At 38.4% G+C, this 26,908-nt stretch overlaps 1 protein-coding gene across 1 annotated transcript in view; it reads left to right on the forward strand.

Moving 5' to 3' along the window:
• Positions 1-26,908, forward strand: part of LUZP2 (leucine zipper protein 2) — a 251,195-nt gene that overhangs the window by 154,533 nt on the left and 69,754 nt on the right. Inside the window, exon 7 of the mRNA XM_035012463.1 lies at positions 18,098-18,172. Within this exon, the coding sequence (XP_034868354.1) occupies positions 18,098-18,172 (75 nt within the window). The remainder of the gene's footprint in view (positions 1-18,097; positions 18,173-26,908) is intronic.

Here is a 26,908-nt window from a genome sequence, read left to right on the forward strand (position 1 = left end):
CCTCCCCACCTGTGCAGTCTCATCAACATCAAACACTGAGCCGGAGAAGTCATGCATTTCTTGTAGCTTTCCATTTCTTACCTCTGTTTTTCTTCTCTTTGCCTGACCTGTCTTTCCAGACTTTGTTCACTTGGCTAATTCTTCATAATTTTATAAAAATAGTTTTGAGATATACTTCATATAAGATAAATTCATCCATTTACAGTGTAAAATTCAGTGGTTTTATTATATTCACAGACTTCTGCAACCATCACCAGAATCCAATTTTAGAACATTTTCATCACTGCGAAAAGATACCCATGTCTATTAGCAGTCACTGCCTATTCTCCTTGTCCCCTAAACCCTTGGCAACTGCTAGTCTCATTTTTGTCACTGTGTGTTTCACATTTTAAACATTTTATATAAATAGAAGCATAATATTTGGTATTTTCTGACTGGCCTCTTCCACTTAGCATAATGTTTTCAAGGCTCATTCGTGTTACAGCCTATCCATCAAATTATAGACATTAGGTTCCTTCCCCTTTTTGCATATTATGAATAATGCCAAGACAAAATAGATTTGGTTCTTGCTTTTGATCCAGTCTGACAATCTGTGCATTCTGATTGTACTGTTTAATCCATTCACCTTTAATGTTATTATTTATATAGTTGGATTTAAGTGTGCCATTTTCTTCTGTTTTCTATGTGTCTCATGATGACTTTGTAACTCTGGTGCTATTTTACTGCCTTCTTTTGTATAATTCAATGGTTCCCAATGTAACTTTTTAATTCCTTTTAATTATTTAACTATCTTTCTTTGAGCTATGCTTTTAATATTTCTTCTAGGGCTTATGACATACATCAAATTATCAGTATCTACTTTAGATTTTTTGGTAACTTATTTCCAGTGAGGGATATAAATCTCATATCTTTATAGTTCTATTCCCTCCACACACAGCCTTTTATCTTCTATTCTTTTTATTCATATCATGACCATATGTGTTATCTTTTGTCTTTTAAGGAAGTGGAGAAGAAATAATATAATTTTAGAATGTGTTTTATTAGCCTTCTTATTTATGATTTTTGCTTCTCTTCATTTTCTTTATTTCTTCTTGCAAATTCAATTTACCCATTTCTTGGTGTCAATTTCTTATCTCAATTCACCTGTTTCCATCCCTCTTGTTTGCTGTTATTATTGCCAAATAGATTATATCTCTATTATATGGAAATATAATATGGAAAAATAAGACAGTAGTTTATAAAAATACATACTTATGTAAAAAATATACACCTGTGGATAGTCTTCTGCCATTGTTTACAGTTAGTTAAAAGAAGAAAAGAGATGTAAATATACTTTTATAATTACTTATGTACCTTTACCAGTGCTCTTTTTTTTAAAAAGATTTTACTTATTTATTTGAGAGAGAGAATGAGAGAGAGAGAGAGCATGAGAGGGGGGAGGGTCAGAGGGAGAAGCAGACTCCCTGCCGAGCAGGGAGCCCGATGCGGGACTCGATCCCGGGACTCCAGGATCATGACCTGAGCCGAAGGCAGTCGCCTAACCAACTGAGCCACCCAGGCGCTCTACCAGTGCTCTTTTCTTTCATGTGTATTCAAATTACTCTATGCCATCACTTGTTTCAGTCTAGAAACCTTCCTTCAGTGTTTCTTGTAAGGCAGACCTGCTGTAACAGAGACTCTGTTTTTGTTTGTGTGGGAATGTTGATTTCGGATTCATTTTTGAAAGATAGGTTTCCTGGATTTGGGGTGAATTTTTTCTCTTTCCCTCTTTTGAATGTGTCCTCGCATTGCCTTCTGGCCTTTCTTAGGAGAAGCCAGTCAGTCGTCTTCATAGGGTGGGTCTCTTACACATGATGAGTTGTTCTCTTGATGCTTTCAATGTTTTCGTGTCACCTGGCAGTGACAAGTCTGAGCCTGAATCTCTTTAAGTTTGCTGTTGTTGTTGTTTTTTTTTTTAAAGATTGTATTTATTTATTTGAGAGAGAGCACATGAGAGGGGGGAGGGTCAGAGGGAGAAGCAGGCTCCTCGCTGAGCAGGGAGCCCGATGCGGGACTCGATCCAGGGACTCCAGGATCATGACCTGAGCCGAAGGCAGTTGCTTAACCAACTGAGCCACCCAGGCGCCCCTGCTGTTGTTGTTTTTAAAGATTGTATTTATTTATTTGAGAGAGAGAGAGAGAGAGAGCACGAGCTGGGGGAGGGGCGGAAGGAGGGGCAGAGGCATAAGCAGACTCCCCGCTGAGCACATCGTGACCTGAGCAGAAGTCAGATGGTTACCTGAGCCACCCAGGAGCCCCTGGATCTCTTTGAGTTTATAGTGCGTGGAGTTACTGAGCTTGTTGGATATGTTAACTTTTTTTTTCTTCAAATCTGGGATATTTTCATCTGTTATTTCTTCAAATATTTTTTTTTCTCCTTTAGTTCTGTCCTCTCCCTCTGGTAGTTCGTTATTGCATATGCCAGTGTGTTTAATTAACTGTGTCCCAAATGTCTTTGAGGTTCTGTTCATTTTTATTCATTCTTTCTTCTGTTTTTCAACTGCATAACTTATGTCAGCCTATTATCACTTTTGCTGATTCTTTCTTCCTCCACACAAGTACAGTGTTCAGCAAATTGGTGATTTTTGTTGTTGTTGTTATTGTACGTTCAACTCCAAATTTCCCTTTTGTTCTTTTCAATAATTCCAATCTTTTTACTGCTGTCCTCTCTTTGATAAGACATTGTTCCCATTCCTTCATTTGATTATTTAAGCATTGTTTCCTTTGGTTCTTTGCACATATTTATAGTAACTCCTTTCAATTCTTCGTCCTCTTTGTCCACATCTGGGCTACCCCACAGGCCATTTCTGTTGCCTGTTTGTACCTGCAGATGAATCTTATATTCTTGTTTTGTTGCATGTCTCATAGTTTTATTGTTGAAAACTGGACATTTTAAATAATATATTGTACTGAACCTCAATACTGATTCCCTCCCTTTCCTGGGGCTTGTTACTATTATTGTTTCCTTGTTCATTTACTTCTTTGTTTAATGATTTTGTTAAACTAAATCTGTGAAGCCTGCCTCCTCACTCATTGTGCATCCTTGGACATTCCTGCTCAAAGTTTTTCCCTTGTTTTCATCTTTTAGACTGATTACCCAGGGGCCACTCCTGGAACAGCATAAGGGGCTTGCTGGTTAAAAATCTGCACCTTTTATTGTTAGACTTGTGTGTGTGGCTTGGAAACGTTTCCTTTAAGTCAGGGATTTACAGTTTGTCTCATGTTAATCCAGGGACTAGTACCTTAGAAGTTTCCTTTCCACTTGCTCCAGATGGGGCACAGTTTTTGGCTGGATACAGTCTTCCAGTCCTGTATGACACTACACCTGGGCTGGAGGACAGATACAGAGGACAACTGCCTATTTCTTCCTGAGTGGCACCCCAGCTACAAGTCAGCGGGCTGGGGATGGTGGCATCTGCCCTTCTTAGCTTGCTACTTCCTGGGTAGAACATCTGCCTTATGATGGGATTGGGTGTTGGGAGGTGATCAGGCCCCAGCTTGTCATATTTCGAATAGAGCTTCTACCACAGTCTTTGGGGGTATAAGAAATGCTGTTTGCCTGCCCCTGACAGGGTGAATCCATAGCCACAGTCAGACCTCAGAGGAGAGGAACCCTTTTTCTTGCTTTACTCTCCTGGAGTTTCCATTCTGGAAATCTTGCCCAATTCTTACTCAATGTTAAAATTTGAGCTCAGATGTCAATCTCCTTCCAGAAACCTTTCCTGATCCCCCAGGGTTGACGTATGGGGCCAACCTCTCTTCCTCATTCTGATTCCTCAAGTTCTTTCCTAGCCATCCATTTCATCAGTCCTTACTCTTTCTTCAAAATGCAACTAAGGTCCATCCTCATTAGCACGCCAGTGTCTCCAGTCTCAGGCCTGGAGACACTCCTCTATGTTCCATGAGTACCCCATACCTCTATTTTAGTGCTTACTACATGATATTTAAACTATATGTTTGTTTCACCTCACTAGTGTCGGTAAACTTCTGGATTCCATTTTATTTTCTTTGTATCTCTAGTCTCTAGGCCAGCACCAGACACACAGCAAATACTTACGGGTTAATCCACCACATGCATATTGAGGGCAGACTGTGTGCCAAATAGTGTACAAACCATCAGAGATAAGAAGGTATTCAGTAACAGATGCTATGCCTGCTCTCACAGAGCAGGTATGATTTAGTAGATGAAACAGCAGAGTTACATGAGTAGATTAAAAGAGAGAGAGAAGTACTGAGATGAACTTGCACCTAAGTTCAAAGAGTTAATAATGTCAGTGGATGTCCTTGGAGTAGTGATGAGGAAGGGATGGCTGAGATGAAACAAAAAAACAAAATGCTCTTTAGGTAGAGAGGATCAGTGGGTCAGAGTTCAAAGCAGAGGGTTATGCTTATCAAACACCTGTTGGTAAGTGAGCCACGCACCAGGATCTGAGAGTGTGCTGGGCCCAGAACACCCAGCACGCAGGAGGGTGCCATGAGGACTAGAGTTAGAGGGACAGGTAGTACTCAGATGATGTAGGACTCATAGGGTGTGTTCGGAAGTTTAGATTTCATTTCAGAAGACTGGTTAACAAACTATAGCCAATTCTAATCCATTACCTGTTTCTGTATGGCTTGTGTGCTAGAAATGGATTTTGCATCTTTAAATGATTTTTTTTAATAAACAGAATTTCAGGATGTGTGACTATGTCAAAATGTGTGAACACTGTATGAAATTCAATTACAGTGTAAAAAAACCCAAAAAACAAAACACAACACAGCACCCTGGTCTTGGAACACAGCTATATGCGCTCGTTTATGCACTGTCCATGCCACTTTTTGTGCTATCGTGACAAAGTTAAGTAGTTGTAATAGAGACCATATGACTGTCAAAACTCTCTAGCCCTTGACAGAAACAAGTCTGTCAACAGTAGTTCCATAGTAATGGAGGATACTGACATGTTTTCATCAACACGTTTAAAGGGCACATAATCACATAGCCATGCTTTGGTTTTGGAGGGAGGAGGGAGGGCAACTGAGAGGACGGCAGACTAGGTAGGAGGTGTGTCAACTGGCATGCTTTGCCAGGAAGACTCAGGGACTCGGCATCTGGTCTCCTCATGACTATGATCTTATTACAGCAAAAAGATATGAAGCAAAATCAGCAAAGAGAAAAAGGTCATGGGGCAAAATCCAGAGGGTACAAAGCACTAGAACCCCAGAGTCCTCTCTCAGTGAAGTCACACAGACGTGCTTTATTCCTTTATCACCACTTGTGACAGTACCTTGCAAAATGTCCTCTACTGGAGAGGTTTGCCGGAGCCTGGGAGTCCCGGGTTCTACTGGGGGCTGGCCACCTAAGCTCCATCTGCCTAGACTGTGCCATAGTTCCAAACTCCCTGCAGGGAAGCGGGTTCTCAGCATAATCCCTGTTGTTTGCACAAAGAATTGTGCAACAGCGAAGCCCCTCTTCTGAGTGAATGGTGGGAACCTCGTCAAGATCCAACTTCCCAGGTACAAGCAAAGGCCCCAGCTGGCAAGCAGGTCTTTGTAAGGACAGCAGTTTCAGTCCTGCCCTTTGAACTCTTTCCTGTGCGTGAGGCCACCACCGCAGTCCACATGAAAATGGTAGTAACTTGGACGGAGTTGCCCAAGGATAAATGCGGAAAAGTGCACAGAGTTGAAAGATATTTAAAAGGCGATGTATACACAATTTAGCCATGAACAGGATATAGTCGGTGAAGGGTAAGATAAAGGAGAATGCGGGAATCTGGCTTCTCAGTAAATGTTGGTAAACTGATGTATTCTAAAGTTCCATAGTGATTCCAGTTGCAGAATAAACTGAGATGATGGAGGAGGTGTTTCAGCCGATTAATTCGGCAATCTCACCTTGTGGTAGCACTGCAATTTTATATGTGTTTAGTTTGGAATATGCACATCTATCTGCATGTACAGATATGGATAGGTAAATATACACACACAAGTATTACTTGGGGGTTTCTCTGAAGATACAATGAAAATGACACTTTTCATATAAAAAAAAATGAAAATGACACTTTTCACTTTTATGTCTGAACCAGTTGAAAAATAGCATAGCTGTCAAAAGGATGGAGATTTTATACTAGGTTCATTCCCAGATTAGAGGCTGGGACTGTGACGAGAGTACCCCTGTGCCACTGCCCTCCCTCGCGCCAGGCCACTCCTTGAACCCAGAGCTTCAGCAGAGGAATAGTACGAGGCATGTATTAGGCTAGTTACAACACAAACCATGTCTTCATGTATAGAGTCCTGACAGCAGGACAGGGTTGGCTCCATAGCTGCTTCTGAAGAGCAGACCCTGGGCCCTCTATTACCTACCGCATACCATTCATAGGTTAGAAGTTTGTTTTGGAGGTGCCTGGGTAGCACAGTTGGTTAAGCAGCAAACTCTTGATATCAGCTCAGGTTATGGTCTCAGGGTCTTGAGATCGAGCCCCGGGTTGGTCTCTGTGCTCAGTACGGAGTCTGCTTGGGATTCTCTCTCTCCCTCTGCTCCTCCTCCTGCTTGTAATCGCTCTCAAAAATAAATAAATCTTCAAAAAAAGGTTTGGGTTTTTTTTTTTTGTCTTTGTTTTTTAGAAAGACTATGGAAAGACACTAGGAAACAGATCTTAACCCTGCTAAATAAAGAAGAAAAAAAAAAGCCTTTATGGGTTTTTAGAAACTTGGAAGTCTATCACTCATAACCCCTCCCTGAGTGAGAAACAGTGGAGCTAAGATCCAGAGGTATTTCTTCCATGTTGTTTCTTGAGTGAAGAGGAAGTTTCCTCTTGAAACTATACACACAGCTTTCTCATAATAAAGCTATTTGGCAAAAATGTGTGTATATGTAGTGTATATATTACATATATACATATGTGTGTGTTTAATTCTTATTCATGTATTTAAATGCATACCAGATTTGGACTGAGGGGGAAGGAAGAGCGAGAGGGAGAGAGAGAAAGAGGGAGAGAGAGAGAGACAGGGAGAGCAAGAAAGAGAATTGGTTTCTTTTCTACTGAGAAACATAAGCTAAGGCAGTTCCAGAATATATTGTTTTCTCTTCACGAATACTGGTGATTGTACCAGTTTAAACAGCTACATTTACAACATTTTTTGTAGTGATTTTTTTAAATTGGATATATTTAACATAGAACATTGTGTAATTTTAAGGTATGCAACATGTTAATGTGGTATATATTGTAACATGATTGTGGCTGCAGCGCTATTTAGTACCTCTATCACATTACATAATTATTCCTTTCTTTTCAGTGGTCGGGATAACTAAGTTTTAGTCCCTTGGCAAGTTTGCAGTTCAACATCATTGTCTGTATTCATTACAATGTGTGCTGGATCTCTATGGTTTATTTAGCACTTGTTGCATATTTGTACCCTTAGACAACATCAATCGTGCCACCCCACCCCCATGCTCCATTCCCATAGGAAACATTTTGAGGGTACTGATGTTGAGGTTACCCCTGTCTTTGTCTTTTTATACTACCGTTAAGCATAAGTAGGGATGCGCATGTTTTAGTGAGGCATACCAGGGGATCATGATCTTGGGTTAAAAATCACACTGTGTGCATCCAGTGAGGAAGTGGTTCTTATGCTGGGTTTGTATCAAATTTATGTGCACATATTTCAAGACACTTAAGCCCGTGCTAAGCCAGGTATGATCCTGACTCAGATGGTTTGGGTTGGAGAGTGGTTATTTTCATATGCAGTGACACTAGTCTAAGGATGCATGATTTAAATGTGTAGAGATGTGCAGGTGAGAAATGATCAGAACCTTTGGAAATATTTTGAAACTTTTTGAATTCTCTAACTGAAAGAAGTCAAGTTTCTCCTCCTTTCTTGTTGACATGAGCTTCATGTAACCCTCTTTTTTTCCATTTTAAATGCTCTGAGCTGTGTGAATAGGTTACTGGATTGAGTATGTAAATGGGTGGATGCATAACAGATGAATAGATGAACAGAGAGATGGATGGATGGGGAGATGTGATAAGTGGATGGATGTGTGAGTAGGTAAATGGAGAAATGCATGGATAATAGGATAGAGAGTGAGTGGAAGGATAAATGACGGATGAATGAGTTGACTAGTAGCTAATTGATGAATGGGAAAATTAATTCACCAATCAATGGATGAATGAATGAGGGAATAGGGAACACATAAGGATGAGGAGCAGTAAACTTTACAACACTTCCTTGCAATGTTTACCAAATTTCCCAGAAAAAAACACACACACATAATTTTACCATGTTCAATAAAAATGTGTTATTGAGAGGAAGAGAATTATTCATTCATTAATCATACAGGGATGAGTTACTCAGATGATGATCATTGACACAGGAACACACTAAGCCCCTTGGAGGCTAAGTAGATAAAACAAAGTGACGGCTGAAAACCAGCGAAATAAATATCTGACTGCCATTTTGACAGCTACAAGGACAAGACATGTAACCTCTCTAACTGTGAGGATAGACCAGTGACACGTGATGAAGGCCAACAGAAATTAAGCTGTTATTTTTGGTGTCTTCAGAGGAGCAATATAGCTAGTGAATTGGGTTATAAAGACAAATTTTTGCTGAAACCAAATTGACAGCTCTAACTTCTAGATAATTATTCCAAAGACCCCCCCCCCGCAAAAAAATCAAAACAAAAAAACAAGTTGTACATCAGCTTTTTTTGCATTTATTACCTCAGTTAAGCCTCAGAACAGCCCTGTGATGTAGCTAAACATTTTAGCACTATTTTATTAAGAAGGAAATCCCACTGAGAGGTTAGGTTAATTATCTTCCCAAAGTTATTTGTAGCTTTAAGTTTTTATGACACATTTTTCACATGAGAAATTAATTAATCAAGACAGTGATTTCAGGGCGCCTGGGTGGCTCAGTGGTTAAGCGTCTGCCTTCTGCTCATGTCATGATCACAGAGTCCTGGGTTCCAGCCCCGCATCAGGCTCCCTGCTTGGCAGGAAGCCTGCTTCTCCCTCTTCCGCTCCCCCTGCTTGTGTTCCCTCTCTCGCTATCTGTCAAATAAATAAAAATTAAAAAAAAAAAAAAGACAGTGATTTCAAAATTTCTGGTTTTCTTTCTGTGTTATCTGTGGGGGTTTCATGAAATATTTTTTCCATGAAAACTTTAGTTCATATTTCAGCATATTTGTTCTTGGTCAAATGGAGGGAGTGTATTTCATGTTCCATTGCAGTTTACTATCCTTTGGGAAGCAATGGATTCTAAAACAATGTAATAATTGAAAAAAATGTGTATTATATTATACAACCTCAGACAAATAGTCTTAACTAGATACAAGTTTTAGAATAAGGAATATGAATATGAATTGTCAAATTCTGGTAAAGGTACCCTTGGGCCATACAAGTGTGGCCTCCTTAAGGCTTTCTTGCCCCCTTCTAAGTGTAACAGTAATGCTTAGTTTTATAAAACTTTAAAAAATAACATACTTAAATATCAGCACAGTTCTTGGCAAATGGTAAGTACTCCATAAATTGTCATTGGTATTGTTATTCCCATTTGACAAATGAGAAAGCTGAAGATTTGAGAAGTAAGGGACTTGTCAATAATTTAAAGCTAGTAAATAGTAAAGGAAAGACCAAACATATGTCTTTTAGGTTCTGTTTCAGGACTCTTTCTAATACTCTTTATAATTAGATAAACATTTAATGATAAAGATTTGTTTAAAAAAAAGTCAACAAAGTTCACATGACTGTTCATGTAGACTTGTGCTCAGGAGCCAGTTATATTTTATCCTTATTGCTGACTTCAGTCATTATCCTAGTTAGTTCAAGTTAAATATATTTAAGCATTAAAAAAATATAATGTATGCTATTGATATCAGAAGATGTTCAGTCAGCTTTTCCTATCTGGTAGTACAATTTTGGAATTAGTTTCCCATAGCATGGAAAGAAAACCTGCATTCTTCCTGCCACTCTAAACATAATAAAAGTAACTCAAAATTTATTTTTTTTAATTTTTTTTAAAGATTTTATTTATTTTTCAACAGAGAGAGAGAGACAGTGAGGGAGGGAACACAAGCAGGGGGAGTGGGAGAGGGAGAAGCAGGCTCTCCGCCGAACAGGGTGCCCGATGCGGGGCTCGATCCCAGGACCCTGGGATCATGACCTGAGCCGAAGGCAGAAGCTCAACGACTGAGCCACCCAGGCGCCCCAAAGTAACTCAAAATTTAAACCAGAACTTAATGCCATCATTTGTAGCATATACCCTATTTAAAATAGGAAATAGTTGTTAGCTTAGGCATCATATCCTTCACTACAGTGCACATTCTTGGAGGGCACAGTCTGTATTTTATGTATCTTTGTAATCCTTACAATTTGTGTATTGATTGGCACATGGTAGATAACTGATAATTATTTGTGGAATCCGCCTGAATTGATTTGAATACAAGTCATCAATGTGTTAAGAATTTACCAGTTGTACTGGCAAGTGAGCCAGGGCAGAATTTTAGACCTGGTAATGAGATGATTAATTATTAAATTATGTGGTAATAGCCTGATTAAGAAAATGAGAAATCTCCCTTTAATTATAATATAAATTATTATTACTGATGTAAGTTATTATAATAATACAAATGATTATTATCATAATCATTATCATTATCTTTTGTTGAACATCGTCTGTGTGTCCTGATCACATTTAAAAATGTTTCTAATCCGGGCGCCTGGGTGGCTCGGTTGGTTAAGCGACTGCCTTCGGCTCAGGTCATGATCCTGGAGTCCCTGGATCGAGTCCCACATCAGGCTCCCTGCTTGGCGGGGAGTCTGCTTCTCCCTCTGACCCTCCCCCCTCATGTTCTCTCTCTCTATCTCATTCTCTCTCTCAAATAAATAAATAAAATCTTTAAAAAATAAAATAAAATAAAATAAAAAATAAAAATGTTTCTAATCCTTCCAAAGTCCTTTTCACTCATACTATAATGTAAAGATAAGGCATTCAATCAGCAATTTGGCGGGGGGAGGGTGGGCTGGCGGGAGACTAATGCTGCCACATACTTTCCCGGGCACTTACATGATTCCTCAGTGAACAAAAGTTTCCTTCAAGTAGGTGTGATAGACAATACTCAATAAACAGAAAACATAATTTATGGAGTATATTAGAAAGTTGAGTGCTATAAAAAAAGAAAAAGAAAAAGTAGGGAGTAATAGAGGATTGGGAATTCCAAGTGGGAAGTGAGGCAGCTCACAATGTTAAGAGTCTAGACTGAGCTCGTTAAACAGGTGACACTTGAGCCAAGAATTAAGAGGAAGAATTTGAGAGAGATAAAGGTAGGCTTTGGAGTCATCAAGAACTGACTTTGAATCTGTTTCTTCTATATACCATCTCTAGCTTGCTAGAACTCTAGAAATTTCTCTTCGCACATCTAGTGAAAACAGAAAGGAACAGTGGCTTTGGCCAGATGTTTGACTATTAAATATATGTGGAAATTGTATAGAACTTGACTTGCATATGCTAAGCATGATTTAATATGATTTAAAAAATACAGTGTGCTGAAAAAAGTAGGTCATGTTATATACCATTGCATGGGAGGTGAGATATCCACATAGGTTGCAAGGTCTTTGTTCCATCTCTGGGTGAATGCCACATTTCTGGGGCTCCAGGTATTCCGTTGAGTTTAGCTCACTCTCTAATTGCCAAATTCTGTATCTTTGGGCTCCACTTTTAAATTTGAGTAATAAGAACAAAATAAGTCTGGTGGGAAATAGGCCATGGAAATATATTAAAAGTCTCTACTAAAATGCATTAAAATGAATTTAAAGGGGAAAAAATACAGATTTAAAGTAGTAGGGAATTTGACAAACTGGTATGTAGATGGTACAGTGCCTGCTGCTTTCAACAAAATTCACTTAGTGGAGTGAAAATTTTGAAAGGATGTTTGGGATAAGCATCCAAAGCAGCTGCTATACTTTGGCAGTAACAAAATTAAAGCAATTGGCTTCATCCAGCCTTCAAGTGGCAAGAGGATTTACACAAATAGAGGGGACCATGACATTTAGGCAGATTCACGTAGAAAAAAATACACCTATTCAAAATATTTACCACTGACTTAATCCTGACATCTCCAAAATCTTACGCCAAACCTTATCTGCTATACCTTCAGTGCTCTTGTCAGTAATGTTAAACCATCACTTCCTGTGCCTATTAGAAGGAAGTGCAGCTATTGTCTGTCATGCCAATTAACTGCCAGAAAAGAGATTTACATGATGGACTGAAAAGGCTCTCAGAAAAAAACATTCTTTGAGCTGGAAAAGTGAGGCCTCAAAAATCTTCAAAATGTTCAACTAGGTATAGAGTTCTTGCAAACAATGGGGCTCAAGAGACCAATGAGGACAGAACAAATCAAGGAGGAAGAATAAGACACCTGTTTTCTTGGTACACTATGTGTCATCAGCATCAAATTTACTCATTTGTTCATTTGTTCATCCAATATTTATTAAGCAGCTACTAGGTACCCATCACTCATCTAAGAATTATTGATTCAAGGGTTAGCAAAATAGGAGCAATTCGTGCTGGAGCCTGTTGCCTCGTGAGGGAATGAGGCATTAATAATAGATAGATAGATGGGTAGATGATAACTGTAATAACCAATATACATTAATGTAGACTTGCAAATTGTTCAACTATTTAAGTACTTCTGTACCAACTGTTAATTGCCTCCTTAATCCATCTCTCCTGACACTTAGTTGTCATTCAGCAATAAATGGCTAACACCTGTTACAGCACAATGGCTTGGCCATAAAACTCTGATAACCATGCACATCTTCGCTTAGATCACTTAGGCAAGGCTAACACGTAGTTTAACCCAAGTCTTGGTGGAATGTCCTGCAATCTTCCACGGAATGTACAAGGATAGGTAGTCAGGTAGTCTTATTTGCAGCTATTACAAGACTGTTTCTCATCTGCTTCCTTATCTTTCAGGAGGTTGCCATGTAGCAATTTCTTATCTGCCTTCCTAATGTCAGTAAAGCATGAGACTTTCCATATAACGCTTCTGCCCCTCCTTCGGGTATAGCTGTAGGCCTTGCTGTAGCTTGGAGTTGGATCCACAGTGACGGAGAGGGACCCACCACATATGTTGCCTTTGATATGGCACGCTGGTTTGATGTCATCCAGTGACCCTAGAGGCATGGAGTGCCAACACCATGCTGAATCTTACCTTATGTTTTCAGTGTGAGTAATAAACTGTCCAAATTGATTTGGGCTCACGTCTCTTTCCTGGCTGAATCTATAGGGGTATGGCAAGCCTGCTTAGGAGCTGCCACAGTGCTGCTATTTAGGGACTGCTTGACTACTTGACATCTGTCAAGCAGAGAACTCTCAGGACCCTGTTCCAGCATTTAGGGCAGAGTCAGATTTTATTGGTTCATGTCCATATCATTCCAATCATTTTCTGTTTCAAAAATTACAACTGGTGAAAGTAATAGGAAAAAAAAACAACATAATATTTCACAAGAGAATATGACAAGAATGCTAAAATTATTATTTGCAGCTCAAAATAGATCTCTGTGAGAATTAGCATTTCAACTGGAATCTAAAGGATGAATAGGTATTGACCAGGTAAAACAGGGTAGCAGGGAATTTTCCGTGATTCTAAGCAGAAAGAGCAGGTACATGTGAAGACCCTGAGGTGTTTAGGGTGTTTAAGTAAACGATAAAGAAGGCCGTTGCTCTTGGGTCAAAATACCTCTTTGTCTCTTCTGAGAGCCTAAGAAAACACTTGTAATTCTACTAATAAAGTTAAAGTGCCTGTGACTTCAAATAGAACACCAATATAATTTTGTTGTCTCACTATGTAAGAGACACATTGACAGTTCTAGTGGTGAATACAGAAATGTTTAAGAAGCCCTTAGGCTGTGAGCTTCATAATATAAAGGTATTGCCTTTATATGATGTTGTGTTTATTTGTAACTGTCCTCATACTGGGATGTTGAAAGTAATATCTGGGGGCACCTGGGTGGCTCAGTCGTTAAGCGTCTGCCTTCAGCTCAGGTCATGGTCCCAGGGTCCTGGGATCGAGCCCCGCATCGGGCTCCCTGCTCTGTGGGAAGCCTGCTTCTCCCTCTCCCACTCCCCCTGCTGTGTTCCCTCTTTCGCTGTGTCTCTCTCTCTGTCAAATAAATAAATAAAATCTTTAAAAAAAAAAAAGAAAGTAATATCTGATAAATGAAAATGTGAGAAAAGGAAGGAAGGAAGCAAAGAGTGAGGGGAAGGACGGAGGAAAGAAGAGAGAGAAGGGGGGAGGGAAGGAGGAAAAATGGGAAGTCCTCTACTTGGAGGGATATAAATGTATAAAATGCTGGGGATTTATTATGCCTGCAGTAAATAGAATGGAAAAGGAGAAAGATATAATGAAGAAATTACATATAATGAACACACATAAATAAAAAAATAAAATGAAGACATTAAAATTTGAAATAACCTGAATATATATAAATTCCAAATTAACAGCATAGACTTGTAGTGCAACTTCACATAGGCATCACCGAAGAACCCCTGCTTGTTGTCTTAGTCAAGGCAATTTAAATGAAGAAGATGGACACATTCTAGACTACTCCCATTACCAAAGGTAGTGAGCAATACTATTTTTGGCCTAGTTTGGGTGGGGTAGACTGTCTTGTCAAATAAAAGTAATTGCCTCTAAAGATAGTGTAGGATAAACTGTGACAAGCCTCAAACTGAATATGAAGGAGTTTGCATTTTATTATAAAGATGATAAGGAAAAACTACAGTTTTTTGTTGTTTTTCTCTTTTTTTAATTATTTTTATTTTTTTGTAATCTCTTTTTTTTTAAATCAAGGGGAAATAGCTTAAAAGAAATGTTCATGAAAAATAAACATGGTGGAGTATGCAGAGTGACTTCCTGGAGGAGAAAGGGGAAAAAAGTAGAGACTAAAGGCAGAGAACACAATGAACCAGTTGCAACAATCAGCAAAGAACAGAAATGAGGACCCACTTTGGTAGTTCTAATAAAAGCAGTAGAGATGGAACAAATGGAATTTGTGACTGAATGGGCATGGGAAGAAGGCTCATTTTGAGAGTGGGCCAAAGATGATGTGTTTGGGACACGGGATAATTAATAACCCTGTGAAGGTATCTCCATCCTAATCCCCAGAACCTGTGAATATGTTCTTACATGGCAATAGATAATTTGCAGAGGTACGTAAGTTAAGAATCTTGACATGGACAGATTATTCTGGATTTTTTGCTAACAATTTATAAAAAGGAGGCAAGAGGGTCAGTCAGAGAAGATCATAAATATGTCAGTGAAAGTAAATGTTGGAGTTCTGTGGCCACAGGCCAAGGAATATAGGCACAGCCTCTGGAAGCTGGGAGAGGCAAGGAGCAGATTTTACCCTAGAGCTGCTAGGAGAAACAGGCTTGTCAACACCTTGATGTTACCCAGTGAGATTTATTTTGGATTTCTGACCTCTAGAACTTTAAGATAATAAATCTGTGTTAAGCCACGAAGCTTGTGATGATTTGTTTATAGCAGCAATAGGAAACCAACACGATGTGCCATTGACAATATAAACAGAGAGAAGGTTATGACTTTAATTCTATGCAGGCTGATTTTGAGGAATCAGAAGAATGTGGTAATTTGACATATCGTTCAAGAAATTTACATTTGTTCCATGATTGAATGTGAATGGAAGCTCCTCAGAATCATGACTAGCTCTTCATAAGTAGCCCTACCCTTTATTTCACAGGAGTTAAATTGAGAAAACAAATAAACTTGACTTAAAACAAATAAAATTTACTATCTATTAAAGTCCTCAGTCTTTTATATGTCTTCTGATAGTTTAACACCCGCAGAATTCTTATTGCTTTATGTAATTTTACAACTGCTATATATAAATTAATCCGTAGCTCATCCTTGCAAAACTAGCACCAACATATGATAATATGTGTCAGTATCTGTTGTCCCTTTGATTATTTTTCCTTACTCTTCTTGTAACCTTCTGTCTTTGAAGGTCTCTTGGCTAGATTTTACCAGGTTCAATGAGTTCTTAGAAGAGGTAAATACTTGAAATCCTGGGAACTGCTGGTGACATAGCTTTCAAAGGTATTATTTGCTATTTCTGGTGGAATCCATTCTACCTGCCTTAATACAAGCTTCCTGGATTGCTATATTACTAAACACTCTGGGTCATTCTTTGGTAGGGATCCTCTAGTGTGAATGACAGGATTTGAGCTGAAACCCTCACAAGGAGGAAAATGGACCAAGGCAGGAGGTCCTGTGCCTATGCAGACCCCTCTGGACTGCAGGTAACTGTTGACAGCATCTTGAGGAGAGTGCTGCCCACCAAAGAGGACCCTGAGAAAGAAAATAGCATGAGAACCTGGGTGAGGGGTGGAGCAAGACATAGGGGATTGCTGGGTAGCCCATAACTAATGGAAGTGTGGGTTGGCCACTGCCCCACTGAGAGCCACCCACTGCCCCTCTCCATTGTCCCTAACTCCTATCCTTGACTGAGGATGTAGGGAGAGATAAAAGAGACACTCTTCTACTTCTTTCCATAGAGGCTCAGTTCTGTGGACAGAAGCTGGCTTAGGCAGGGCTATCGCAACCAAGGACAGTCCCAGTGTGAGTCTTGAGTGCTCAGTGTTTGAGAAAGGCAGATGGCCCCAGAACAGCAGTGATGTGGAGTGGGCAGGGTGGCCTGAGCCCAGAGTCAAGAATATGAGACTGAGGCCTATGGTCCCAAGGTCCTCACATTGTGGGGTCGGGCAGTGGGAAGGTAGGAAAGATAGAGACAAACAGGACCAAGGCAAGTGCAGATGGGAGCCTGGGGCTCAGAACTTGTTGGTTTTCTCCCACTTATAGGTACCTTCATATTGGAAGCCCACTTTCTTCATCAGCTCACTCTTTTTTTTTAATTCAAAATTTTATTTTTAGGCATTATATATATATATATATATATATATATATACACACACACATTTATAAGTACACATATGATATATTTTATGTATATGGATTAGGTAGCTGTTAATTGACAAGCTTTCTGCTGTCAACTTTTCCTGGTGAATTCAATCCCCTCCCCAACAAGAACATAAGAAAGATCCTCTGTTCTTTCCAACTTGAGATTCTTTTCACTGGCTAAATTTGGGGGACAGTGAAAGTCCAGAGTATAGAGAGGTTCTGAGCCATGAGGGGAGGCAGGTTCTTCTGCGGGTCCTTTGTGAGTCTGCTGAGCATCTTCTTGTAAGGATAGCTATAGTATGTAGATAGGAATTGGTGGATACAAGACTTTAACCACTGCTCTTTTCTTTTAACAGAAGAAATATGGCATTTGCAAAGGTACCGGGGATATGGTGGGATAGAGATGTGTGTTGGATTAAAACTCAATAATAGAAAGAATGATTGCTATTGTGTTAGTCTGCTCGGGCTGCCATAACAAGAGACTGCCATAGTGTAAGCCACAGACTGGGTGGCTTAAACAACAGAAATTTATTTTCTCGCTGTTCTGAGGGCAAGAAGTCTGAGATTCAGGTGCTGGCAGACTTGGTTTCTCATGAGGGGTCTTCCTGGCTTGCAGATGGTGCCATCTCCCTGGGTCCTCACATGGCCTTTACTCTGTGTAAGCATGGAGAGAGAGAGATCTCTGGAGTCTCTTCTTATCAGGACATCAGTCGTATGGGGTTAGGACCCCAAATTTACGGGATAAATAGTGGGAGGGCGTTGGTTAGAGCTTCAACATAGGAATTTTAGGGAAATACAGTTCAGTCTAGAACAGTTAGAAACATAACTAATTTATTATGTCAAAGTATTTTCAGGGACTAGAGCTGGAACTTTGCAACTGGTTTTTTTGGTCCAGTGAAGAATTTAGTACATATTAATTAATCCAAAACACACCATTTTCTGAAACTTAACCAAAGGTAATACAGTATTTTTAACCTGAATTCTAAATAGATTTCACAAAGTTTTTTTTTTTTTTTTATTCTTTGCAATGAATGAAAGATGCTTAAAGTGAAAAGGGACATTATAGAGTTTACTAAAAAGATTTGCCTTTCTTTCATTTTACAGGCCCAACAACTTACTGATCTGGAACGAAAATTAGCTGTGGCCAAAAATGAGCTGGAGAAAGCAGCTCTTGACCGGGTAAGTTAACATCTCTGAATCCTCATAGTTGCAGTTTTAGCAGACAAAGCTAGGGTAGACCCATTGCTTCACTTGATTTATTCATGCACTTCCAGATGCTATACCTGGAAGATGGGTGTAGAATTCAGGAGTGCTTGATACTCCCTTTGGAACCCAAATCTTTCCTCGTTTTTGCTGCTACAGTAAATTGACTCAAGGTTCAGCCTTGTGAGTTCATGACTTTTCATTTTCCACCTTGCCAGTACATTTGTTTTATAACACCATGAATAAACATGCTTCAAAGCACCAACAAAGATGCCATGTATTAACTCTGGGTGAATGAGTTACGAAACAAATGGAAGTAGTCGTTGACACTTTCATTTTGGAAATCGTGAATCAGAGTTCTGGAGGGAGAATCATAAAAGAAGAAGGTAGCCCTCCTAACCAACTCTGTTCATATAAAGATAATACAAGAGGGAGTGACAGTCCCTCTTGATAACAGCTTTCCTTAAATATAAGTCACATACCATAAAAGTCATGTTTTTAAAGTTCACAAAGTTGTGTGCTACCATCACCACTAATTCCAAAAGATTTTCTTCACTGCTTTTTACCTCCTCTATTTCATTTTGGTTTTATTAATCTCTCATTGTGTTACAAATGTGTATGCTCAGGATAAACCACAATTCCTGTTTGATGTCGCCCTTTGCCTTTCAGTGCTCTTCATATGAGGCATATGTGGAGAATAGGCAATTGGCATATTTTGGAAAGGGAAAGAGAGAGGGAGAAATTGATTATACAATTCAGAGTTACTGTTCTGCTTAATCATTAGGGAATGTGGCAAAATTTCTTAATGCCTCTCATTCTTTTTTTATTTTTAAATCATCCTTATGAAATTATAGGAAATAAACATTTCTCTGTTCTTTAGTTCACTCAGAACGAAAAGGCGGAGTGACTTTAAAATAATCTCTTTGTTTACTCACACCCATTTATCAAACATACAGTGTCATTTTCTGTAATACTGAGAACATATATCTAGCACATATTAATACAGGAAACTCTGAATCTGAGAAATCAATCATAGTATTTCAGACTTGAGAAGAAAACACCACATTATTCTCAATCAAAAGCATGGAAAGTGTGGGCCAAAGGAACAGGGCCATCCAGGAGTAATTTGCATTTTACTAAGCCTTCAACACATCCCCTGGCTGAGATCAATTCTTGATTAGGTGGGAGTTAGCAGCCATCATCCTAACACTGGAAAGGTAGACCCTCTCTGTGGAAGATACCCTCTGGAGAATTTTTGGTTCATTTATATATGGTGTCTGACATGTAATAAAAATATTTCTAGACATGTGGAGAGGAAATACAATCTAATCAGTACACAAAAAGAAACCAAGGAAAGTATAACTGAAGCTGATTCAGACACTGGAATGAGAAAAGAAAGATTTCACGAAGATGAGTGTGTGTGTGTGTGTGTGTGTGTGTGACAATAGAGAAAGTAAACAAAACAGATAAAAGGATACAATTTTTCACTGGACTTGGAATCTATTAAAAACATCAAGTAGATATTCTAGAATTAGAACAATATAATGCATGTAATTGAGACTCTAACTTTGTTCAGTAGCAGATTGGATAATTGGACATAATAGAACCGAAGACAAGTAAAATGTAAGGAAAATTAATATCAAATACCTATACTAATATAGAGAAAGTACAAATAATGGAAAGTAAACAGAGAGAATAAGAAGTGTATATCAATTTAAAATATTTTCAAGTATTTATAATTGTTGTCCCAAAAGGAATGACAAACAGAAGCAATATTTAGAGAGATAATGACTTAAAATTTTCCAAATGGATAATTATAGATCAGTCCAAGAGAGACAGATATCACAATCCTAAACAGTATGTGTACAGCAATATCCCTTAAAATTGTATATAAATTTTTAAAAGTACACTTAAGACCCATGCACTTTTTCATTCTGCTGTATTTCAGTATAATTTATTAACAACAGATACTTAACTAAGAAAAGTAAAAATGTGAATAAAAACAATGAGCTCATCTCAACACCGTCAGATTGGTACAAATTAAAAAGTCTAATGATACCAAATCCTGATACACTAGTGGTGGGAGTGTAATTTTTAAATGTGTGTATCCTAGAATTTGCACTTATCCCTATGTGTTTGGAAACATGTATAAGGACATGAAATACAGTAATGTTTGTATTAATACCAAATTGAAATAATTTAAATGCTTACTGTTAGAATTAGCATATACATTTCATATATTTTCCATACTCATATTTTCAAATAGTAATCAAGAATTAATATTAATGAATAAATATAAAGACATACCGATATTAATATATGTATAACATACTGTTGAGTAAAAAAATCAGAATTATGTATTGTATTTAACAGTTGTTCAAATACACAAATCACATTTGTTTTGGATTATATATCATATAAATAGATGAAGTAGAAAAATACATATCGAATTCAAGGACCCAATTGCCTTTGGGGAAAGATGGAGTAAAATCACACTAAGGATGCTTAAAATTACTTCTGCTGTTCCCCAAGTGTTTCATTTTCCAATAATCGTATAGACACAGATAGTCTTTAATTTATACACACACATAGATATATTGTACACATTATATACAAGCTTCATATAGTATATACATTGCATATGTATATTAGATATATGTATTACATGTGTATATGTATATTACCAATATGTGTATGCATGTTATCATATATATTTTATAAAAGTATAATATCATATATGACAAATATATAATAAACATGCTTTTTAACATTTAATTCAGATGGATACTTACCTGATATTTGTTATAATTGTTATATTGTTCTCTATATGCCCCTATATTTTTCAAAATGTTATTTTAAGAAATGAAGGAAGTGTGCTGTCTGCTATTAAGAGCTTTCCATTTTTGTGATCACAGCTTAGCAACCATTTTATTTAAAAAATAAGCAAGTAAGATGACTTGCTTTGCAATAATATACTGTATACATTTAGCAGTTGTGTAAAGAAAAGAGGTTGCTTCCTAACCACTAGGTTAAACGATGGGTGTTTTGATACAGGATAGAGGAGATGGAGTATTTCAGGTTGATCCATTTTGGAGTTTTTATGTTGTCTCCTTGTTATGCAGTAGTTGTGAAGGACCAGGCTAAACTTCTACTTCCCAGGGATTTGGGTCTCACATAGGCATTTTTTTTTCCAAGATTTTATTTATTTATTTGAGAGAGAGAGAATGAGAGACAGAGAGCATGAGAGGGAGGAGGGTCAGAGGAAGAAGCAGACTCCGTGCCGAGCAGGGAGCCCGATGCGGGACTCGATCCAGGGACTCCAGGATCATGACCTGAGCCGAAGGCAGTCGCTTAACCAACTGAGCCACCCAGGCGCCCTCACATAGGCATTTTTGTTACTACATATGACCGAAACCTCTTCATAGCTAACATAACTAACTTTTCAAACAGGATATCTAAAAAGTGTTGTAGTAACAAATTAGCAAGGGCATTTTGTGAATTCTGATGATATTCTTTCTTAAGGTTTAGATCTTTGGGATAAATGTTTTGAATGAACAACTAGATATTTTAACAACTCCGTTCCATTGTGATTGTCTTATTTTATGTTTTTCCAAGTATTTAAAATAATAGCTAGTAGTTTTAAGGAAGCCTGCATGCCATTTTGTAGAGTAGGCCAAGTATAATTCATCTTACCAAGGTTCCAGCTGTATGAGATTTTTTTTAATTTATGAAAAAAAAGTTTATACTAATTTATGTTAATCTCTGACTATATCCAACTCATGCTATATAATATTTCTTTTTAAAAAGGGACGACAAGACTCTTTATAGTTGGGAGAATCAGAAAATCAGAGATACAGATAAATCCTAAAATTCAACTAGACCATCTTTTTTTTTTTCTTTTAATCCTTTCTCTAACACCCCTACCACAATCTCTACAAGATGCTTTAAATCCGAGGAAGACATAGGATTCCTGTGATCCCGAGGCAGCCTAGCCTCCTCTGATTTTTTTTTTTTTTAGCAACTCTGACTTTTGGCATGTTCTTCCTTACATTAAATCTTTTCCCTGATCTGACTTCAGATAAGCCACTTAAGTCAGGTTTGAAATGGCTAAGTAGGTTTGAAATGCCTTTCGTGTGACCACCATGTGGTAGGATCTATGGGAAACAGAAAACATGTGTGATACATGATCTAGAGTTCCACACCTCTCACATTTTGCTGGGCACCAAAAATGAGGAAATAATTGTTTGTGGAGCCAAAAGGTCCCAGAAGCACAGAGAATGAATGCATTTTATGTACTTGTGGGTTGTACAAACTGGTATAGTCACATAATACTAAATGAGAAAATTATGATTTGGCCTGAGTCACAGAACTCCAGGTTAACATAGAGTTTTTTTCTCCTTTGTCTTACCCATTCTGTGCTTTTCCCCACCCCATTTCTGTCCACTCCCCAGCCCACACCATGCTACAGTCTGGATTTAGCAGGAGAGGCTTTATGTTGCAGTGTTTCCAGAATCAGTCTGCCTTTCTTCAGTCATAACTCTTCCACTGAATCACCGTGTTCTAATTCCTCACTCTTTATGCATCACTGCAAAATGGAATACGAATAGAACTTACTTTATAAGGGTGGTGAGAAAACTGTATGCATCCAAAAAAGTAAAGTACTAAGAACTCTTGGCACAAGGAAAACACTCAGGAAGCATAGTAATTATTAACATCAATGAATGAGATTGTAGAGACTGCCTGTCAGTGTTAACAATTTTTCTCTTTAACCTTCGGGATCTTGTCATTCCTTTTGCTACCGTAAGTTATAAAAGCATATTTCATATTACTAGAGGTCGGTTTCAACAAATCTCTTGTACCGTATGTATGAGGCTCATAAACTGCAGTCATAAAGGCAGGTAGAACTGCTAGCTCACTTCAGAATGGATAAAAACTACAGTTTAATGAAATTGCTTTCTACCTCTCTCCATCATCTTTATATGAGACTTTTTTACTCTCTTCGGGTGCCTAGTTCCTAAGAAGGTTATATCTGGGCTTCAAATAACCTCAAATACCTCATAAATATTGTGAAAACATCTTCACACTCTAACTTGGTTCTCGTGACATGTTTAATGAAAGAAGTTTCAGTTTACTATCACAACATAAACAATAATAATCTCACGATCTAAGAATCAACCGTGGTTTTCCAAACAATCAATTCTTTATTTGGCAAAATCTTATGAATTATAGGTAGCCTCAGCTACTGGAATGTAAAAACAGCTTTATATTATGGAAATCTCTCAAACTTTCATATTAAAAAATTTTTTTCTGTTGCATCTATACATATATATACACAATGGAATATTATGCAGCCATCAAAAGGATTGAAATCTTGCCTTTTGCAATGATGTGTATGGAACTGGAGGGTATTAATGCTGAGCGAAATAAGTCAATCAGAGAAAGACGTGTATCATATGACCTCACTGACATGAGGAATTCTTAATCTCAGGAAACAAACTGAGGGTTGCTGGAGTGGTGGGTGGTGGGAGGGATGGGGTGACTGGGTGATAGATACTGGAGAGGGTATGTGCTATAGTGAGTGCTGTGAATTGTGTAAGACTGTTGAATCACAGACGTGTACCTCTGAAACAAATAATACATTATATGTTAAAAAAAGAAGAAGAAGAAGAAGATAGCAGGAGGGGAAGAATGAAGGGGGGGAAATTGGAGGGGGAGATGAACCATGAGAGACTATGGACTCTGAGAAACAAACGGAGGGTTCTAGAGGGGAGAGGGTGGAGGGATAGGTTAGCCTGCTGTTGGGTATTAAAGAGGGCACGTACTGAATGGAGCACTGGGTGTTATACGCAAACAATGAATCATGGAACACTACATCAAAAACTAATGATGTGATGTATGGTGTTTAACATAACATAATAAGAAAATATAAAAAAGCTGTATCTATTCTTCCTTTGAAATTTTGCCCAGGAAAGCATGCATTATTTACATCAATATTAAAGATGACACATGTGAGGGGTGCCTGGGTGGCTCAGTCAGTTAAGCATCTGCCTTCGGCTCAGGTCATGATCTCAGGGTCCTGGAATCGAGCCCCACGTTGGGCTCTCTGCTCAGTGGGGAGTCTGCTTCTCCCTCTCCCTCTGCTGCTCCCCCTGCTTGTTCTCTTTCTCTCTCTGTCAAATAAATAAATAAAATCTTTTTTAAAAAATTAGAAAAAGATGTCAGAATGACCATACAGGATTCATAGAGCTGATTTCATGGCAGAAATAAAAGTTAAGGGGAAAGCCTTTGAATTCACAGCCCTTCATGGTCTTTCCAAAGCCATCAACCGATAGATAGTGCACCCAGATCTCTCCGACGACCTCATATCTTCATGGAAATGAATTAAGAGAGAGATGAATAATATCATATGAATTTATATCTGTCAGGAGATGAGAAAGTAGGGCACAGTTGTCTTTGCAAGTTATATCTTGTTCCCAGAAAAAAAAGTGCATTTTGAGAGAAAAGTGCTTACCTACAGACACATGAAATAAATCTCCCACCATATCCTCTGGACGGTTTATTTATTCATTTAACAAACATTTGTTGGGTTAGAAACTGGTGATGCTGCAAGAAAGGTACTGGCCCTCAAGAAATGACATCATAATGGAAATAGATAACACACTGAACATAGAAATAAGGTAATTTGCAATGACAACAAGGCTACCCAGGACTTAAAGTGAGAAAAGTGACAGAGACTTTAAGGAAGGAGTGTTCCTTGAGAGGGCCATCAGGGATTGTGTTTCCAAGAAGGTAAGATGTGAGCTGAGACTGGGGGCTATATGCAACTGATGAATCACTAAATTCTACCCCTGAAACTAATAATACAGTATACGTTAATTAAATTGAATTTAAATTAAAAAAAAAAAAAGATGTGAGCTGAGAGAGAAATTTTAAGTGGAAGTTTTCTAATAGATATTTGGAAAAGGGTTCATAGGTACAGGAAACAGCAAGTGTAAAAGCTCTAAGATGCAAATATGTTTGGAATCTTTGATGGGCTGTAAATAAAAAGGGGTTGAGATAATCAGGTTCTTCCTAAAAAAGTTTGCATTATACTATTAAGTGGCAAAGCAAGTGAGAAGAGTGGTTTGGGGCAAGGAGGAGAAAGGCAGGGCAAAAACAAGACTGACCCTAGGAGGGAATAGGTTGTAAGATCTTAAGACAAAGTACACCTTCTACAGTTTGTACTGTATTTCATTAGGTGACATCTTGTTACAGTGAACTTCAAAGTGAACGGTAACCCGCAATTTCAAAACAGACTACAACTACAGCCAGCGGTATAAGTGAAAGTATAATGATGTCGTGGTGTAAAATCATTGTCTGAGTCCTGCTTATGGAACTGGGTCAAGCCAAGTCTGAGTGGTGTCAGTAACAGGCTCTTTTAAGTCAGAAGGACTAAGGAAAGCTGTTTTTGTGGTAGAAAGCTGAGCAAAGTAGAGCAAGGTGGCTCACAGCAAATCTGTGATCTCTGGCAGGAAAAATCTACAATGTCATCAAGGAACAGAGGCAGAATCTAAGGTAGGAGGCCAGGTTGTATGCTTGTGGCCCAAAAAAGAAAATCAGGAGCTAAGAGATTAGTAATCGGTTGAAACACAAGAGCAAAGATAGCTTACCCCCGGGGCTGTGAAACATGGGGAGTTGGAGGTTATGTCGGTGTGATGTTGATTCTGTTATCTGAGATGATCCTGCCCATGTCAGGAGACCGCTGGGAACAAACAAGATGATCGCATCAAGTTCAGATAATTAAAAATATCACATACATGCACATCGTCGTGTATTGTTCCTTTGGAAAATGTGTCTTCCCTGAACAGCATTTACTGAAAATTGATGTTCTAAACTGTTAACTTGACAGAGTTCATTATTTATTTTCGCATCCAAGTTCAGCCATTCCTCAGAAATTTGTTCATTTTGGCAACATATACACTAAGCCTGTTATAGATACAACTTTTACACACATCGTGTGTTTAGAGGAGCCAAGATATAAATAAATGCGTGAATAAAATAGCCATCATAACTTCCTGCATGATATGAGATGATTGAAAGTCTACGTTTCAAAGCCACATTAACATTGAGTCTGAACCCAAACTTGCCTGACTCTGTTGCATTAGCTCTATTTCCATTGTCTCACTATAACATGTGAGATAGAAAACATCTTTAAATTGTTCAGTGCCACCTGGAGTATTTCATTCCTGACCCAGCACACAATTCTATGGTGTCCTATTCTGTGGTGAGCGGGGACTTAGCCACGATTATAACAAAGCACCAGGAGGAAGAGAAATCTGAACTATTATTTCATTTCTTCTCATTGATGTAGCTTCTCACTTTCCTTCCCTGACATATAGAAACAGCATTTTTACTCAAGTGTCTAAGTCATTGATTCAGAAAACTTCCTGGTGAGTCCCTCCTAATGTGTCAGGGATTATGTTCAGTGCTAAATACACAGTTTTGAACAAAATAGGCAACTTGCACATGTGTATATATATATATATATATAAATTAAAAGTCAGAGGCAAATTACATAAAGGACACAAATATAGGATTGAAAGTAATGGGGTGGAGGAAGGACAAGAAGTCAGGGGCTCAGGCAAGCAGATCAAAGGGACCATGTTGAGTGAAAGGTCAGTCAGCTTGGCCCAGCTTGCCGCTATCCTGTCCACTTAACGACATTCCTCCGGC

The sequence above is a fragment of the Mirounga leonina genome, unplaced genomic scaffold, assembly GCF_011800145.1.
Source record: "Mirounga leonina isolate KUSES-001 unplaced genomic scaffold, KU_Mleo_1.0 Mir_166, whole genome shotgun sequence".
NCBI lineage: Eukaryota > Metazoa > Chordata > Mammalia > Carnivora > Phocidae > Mirounga > Mirounga leonina.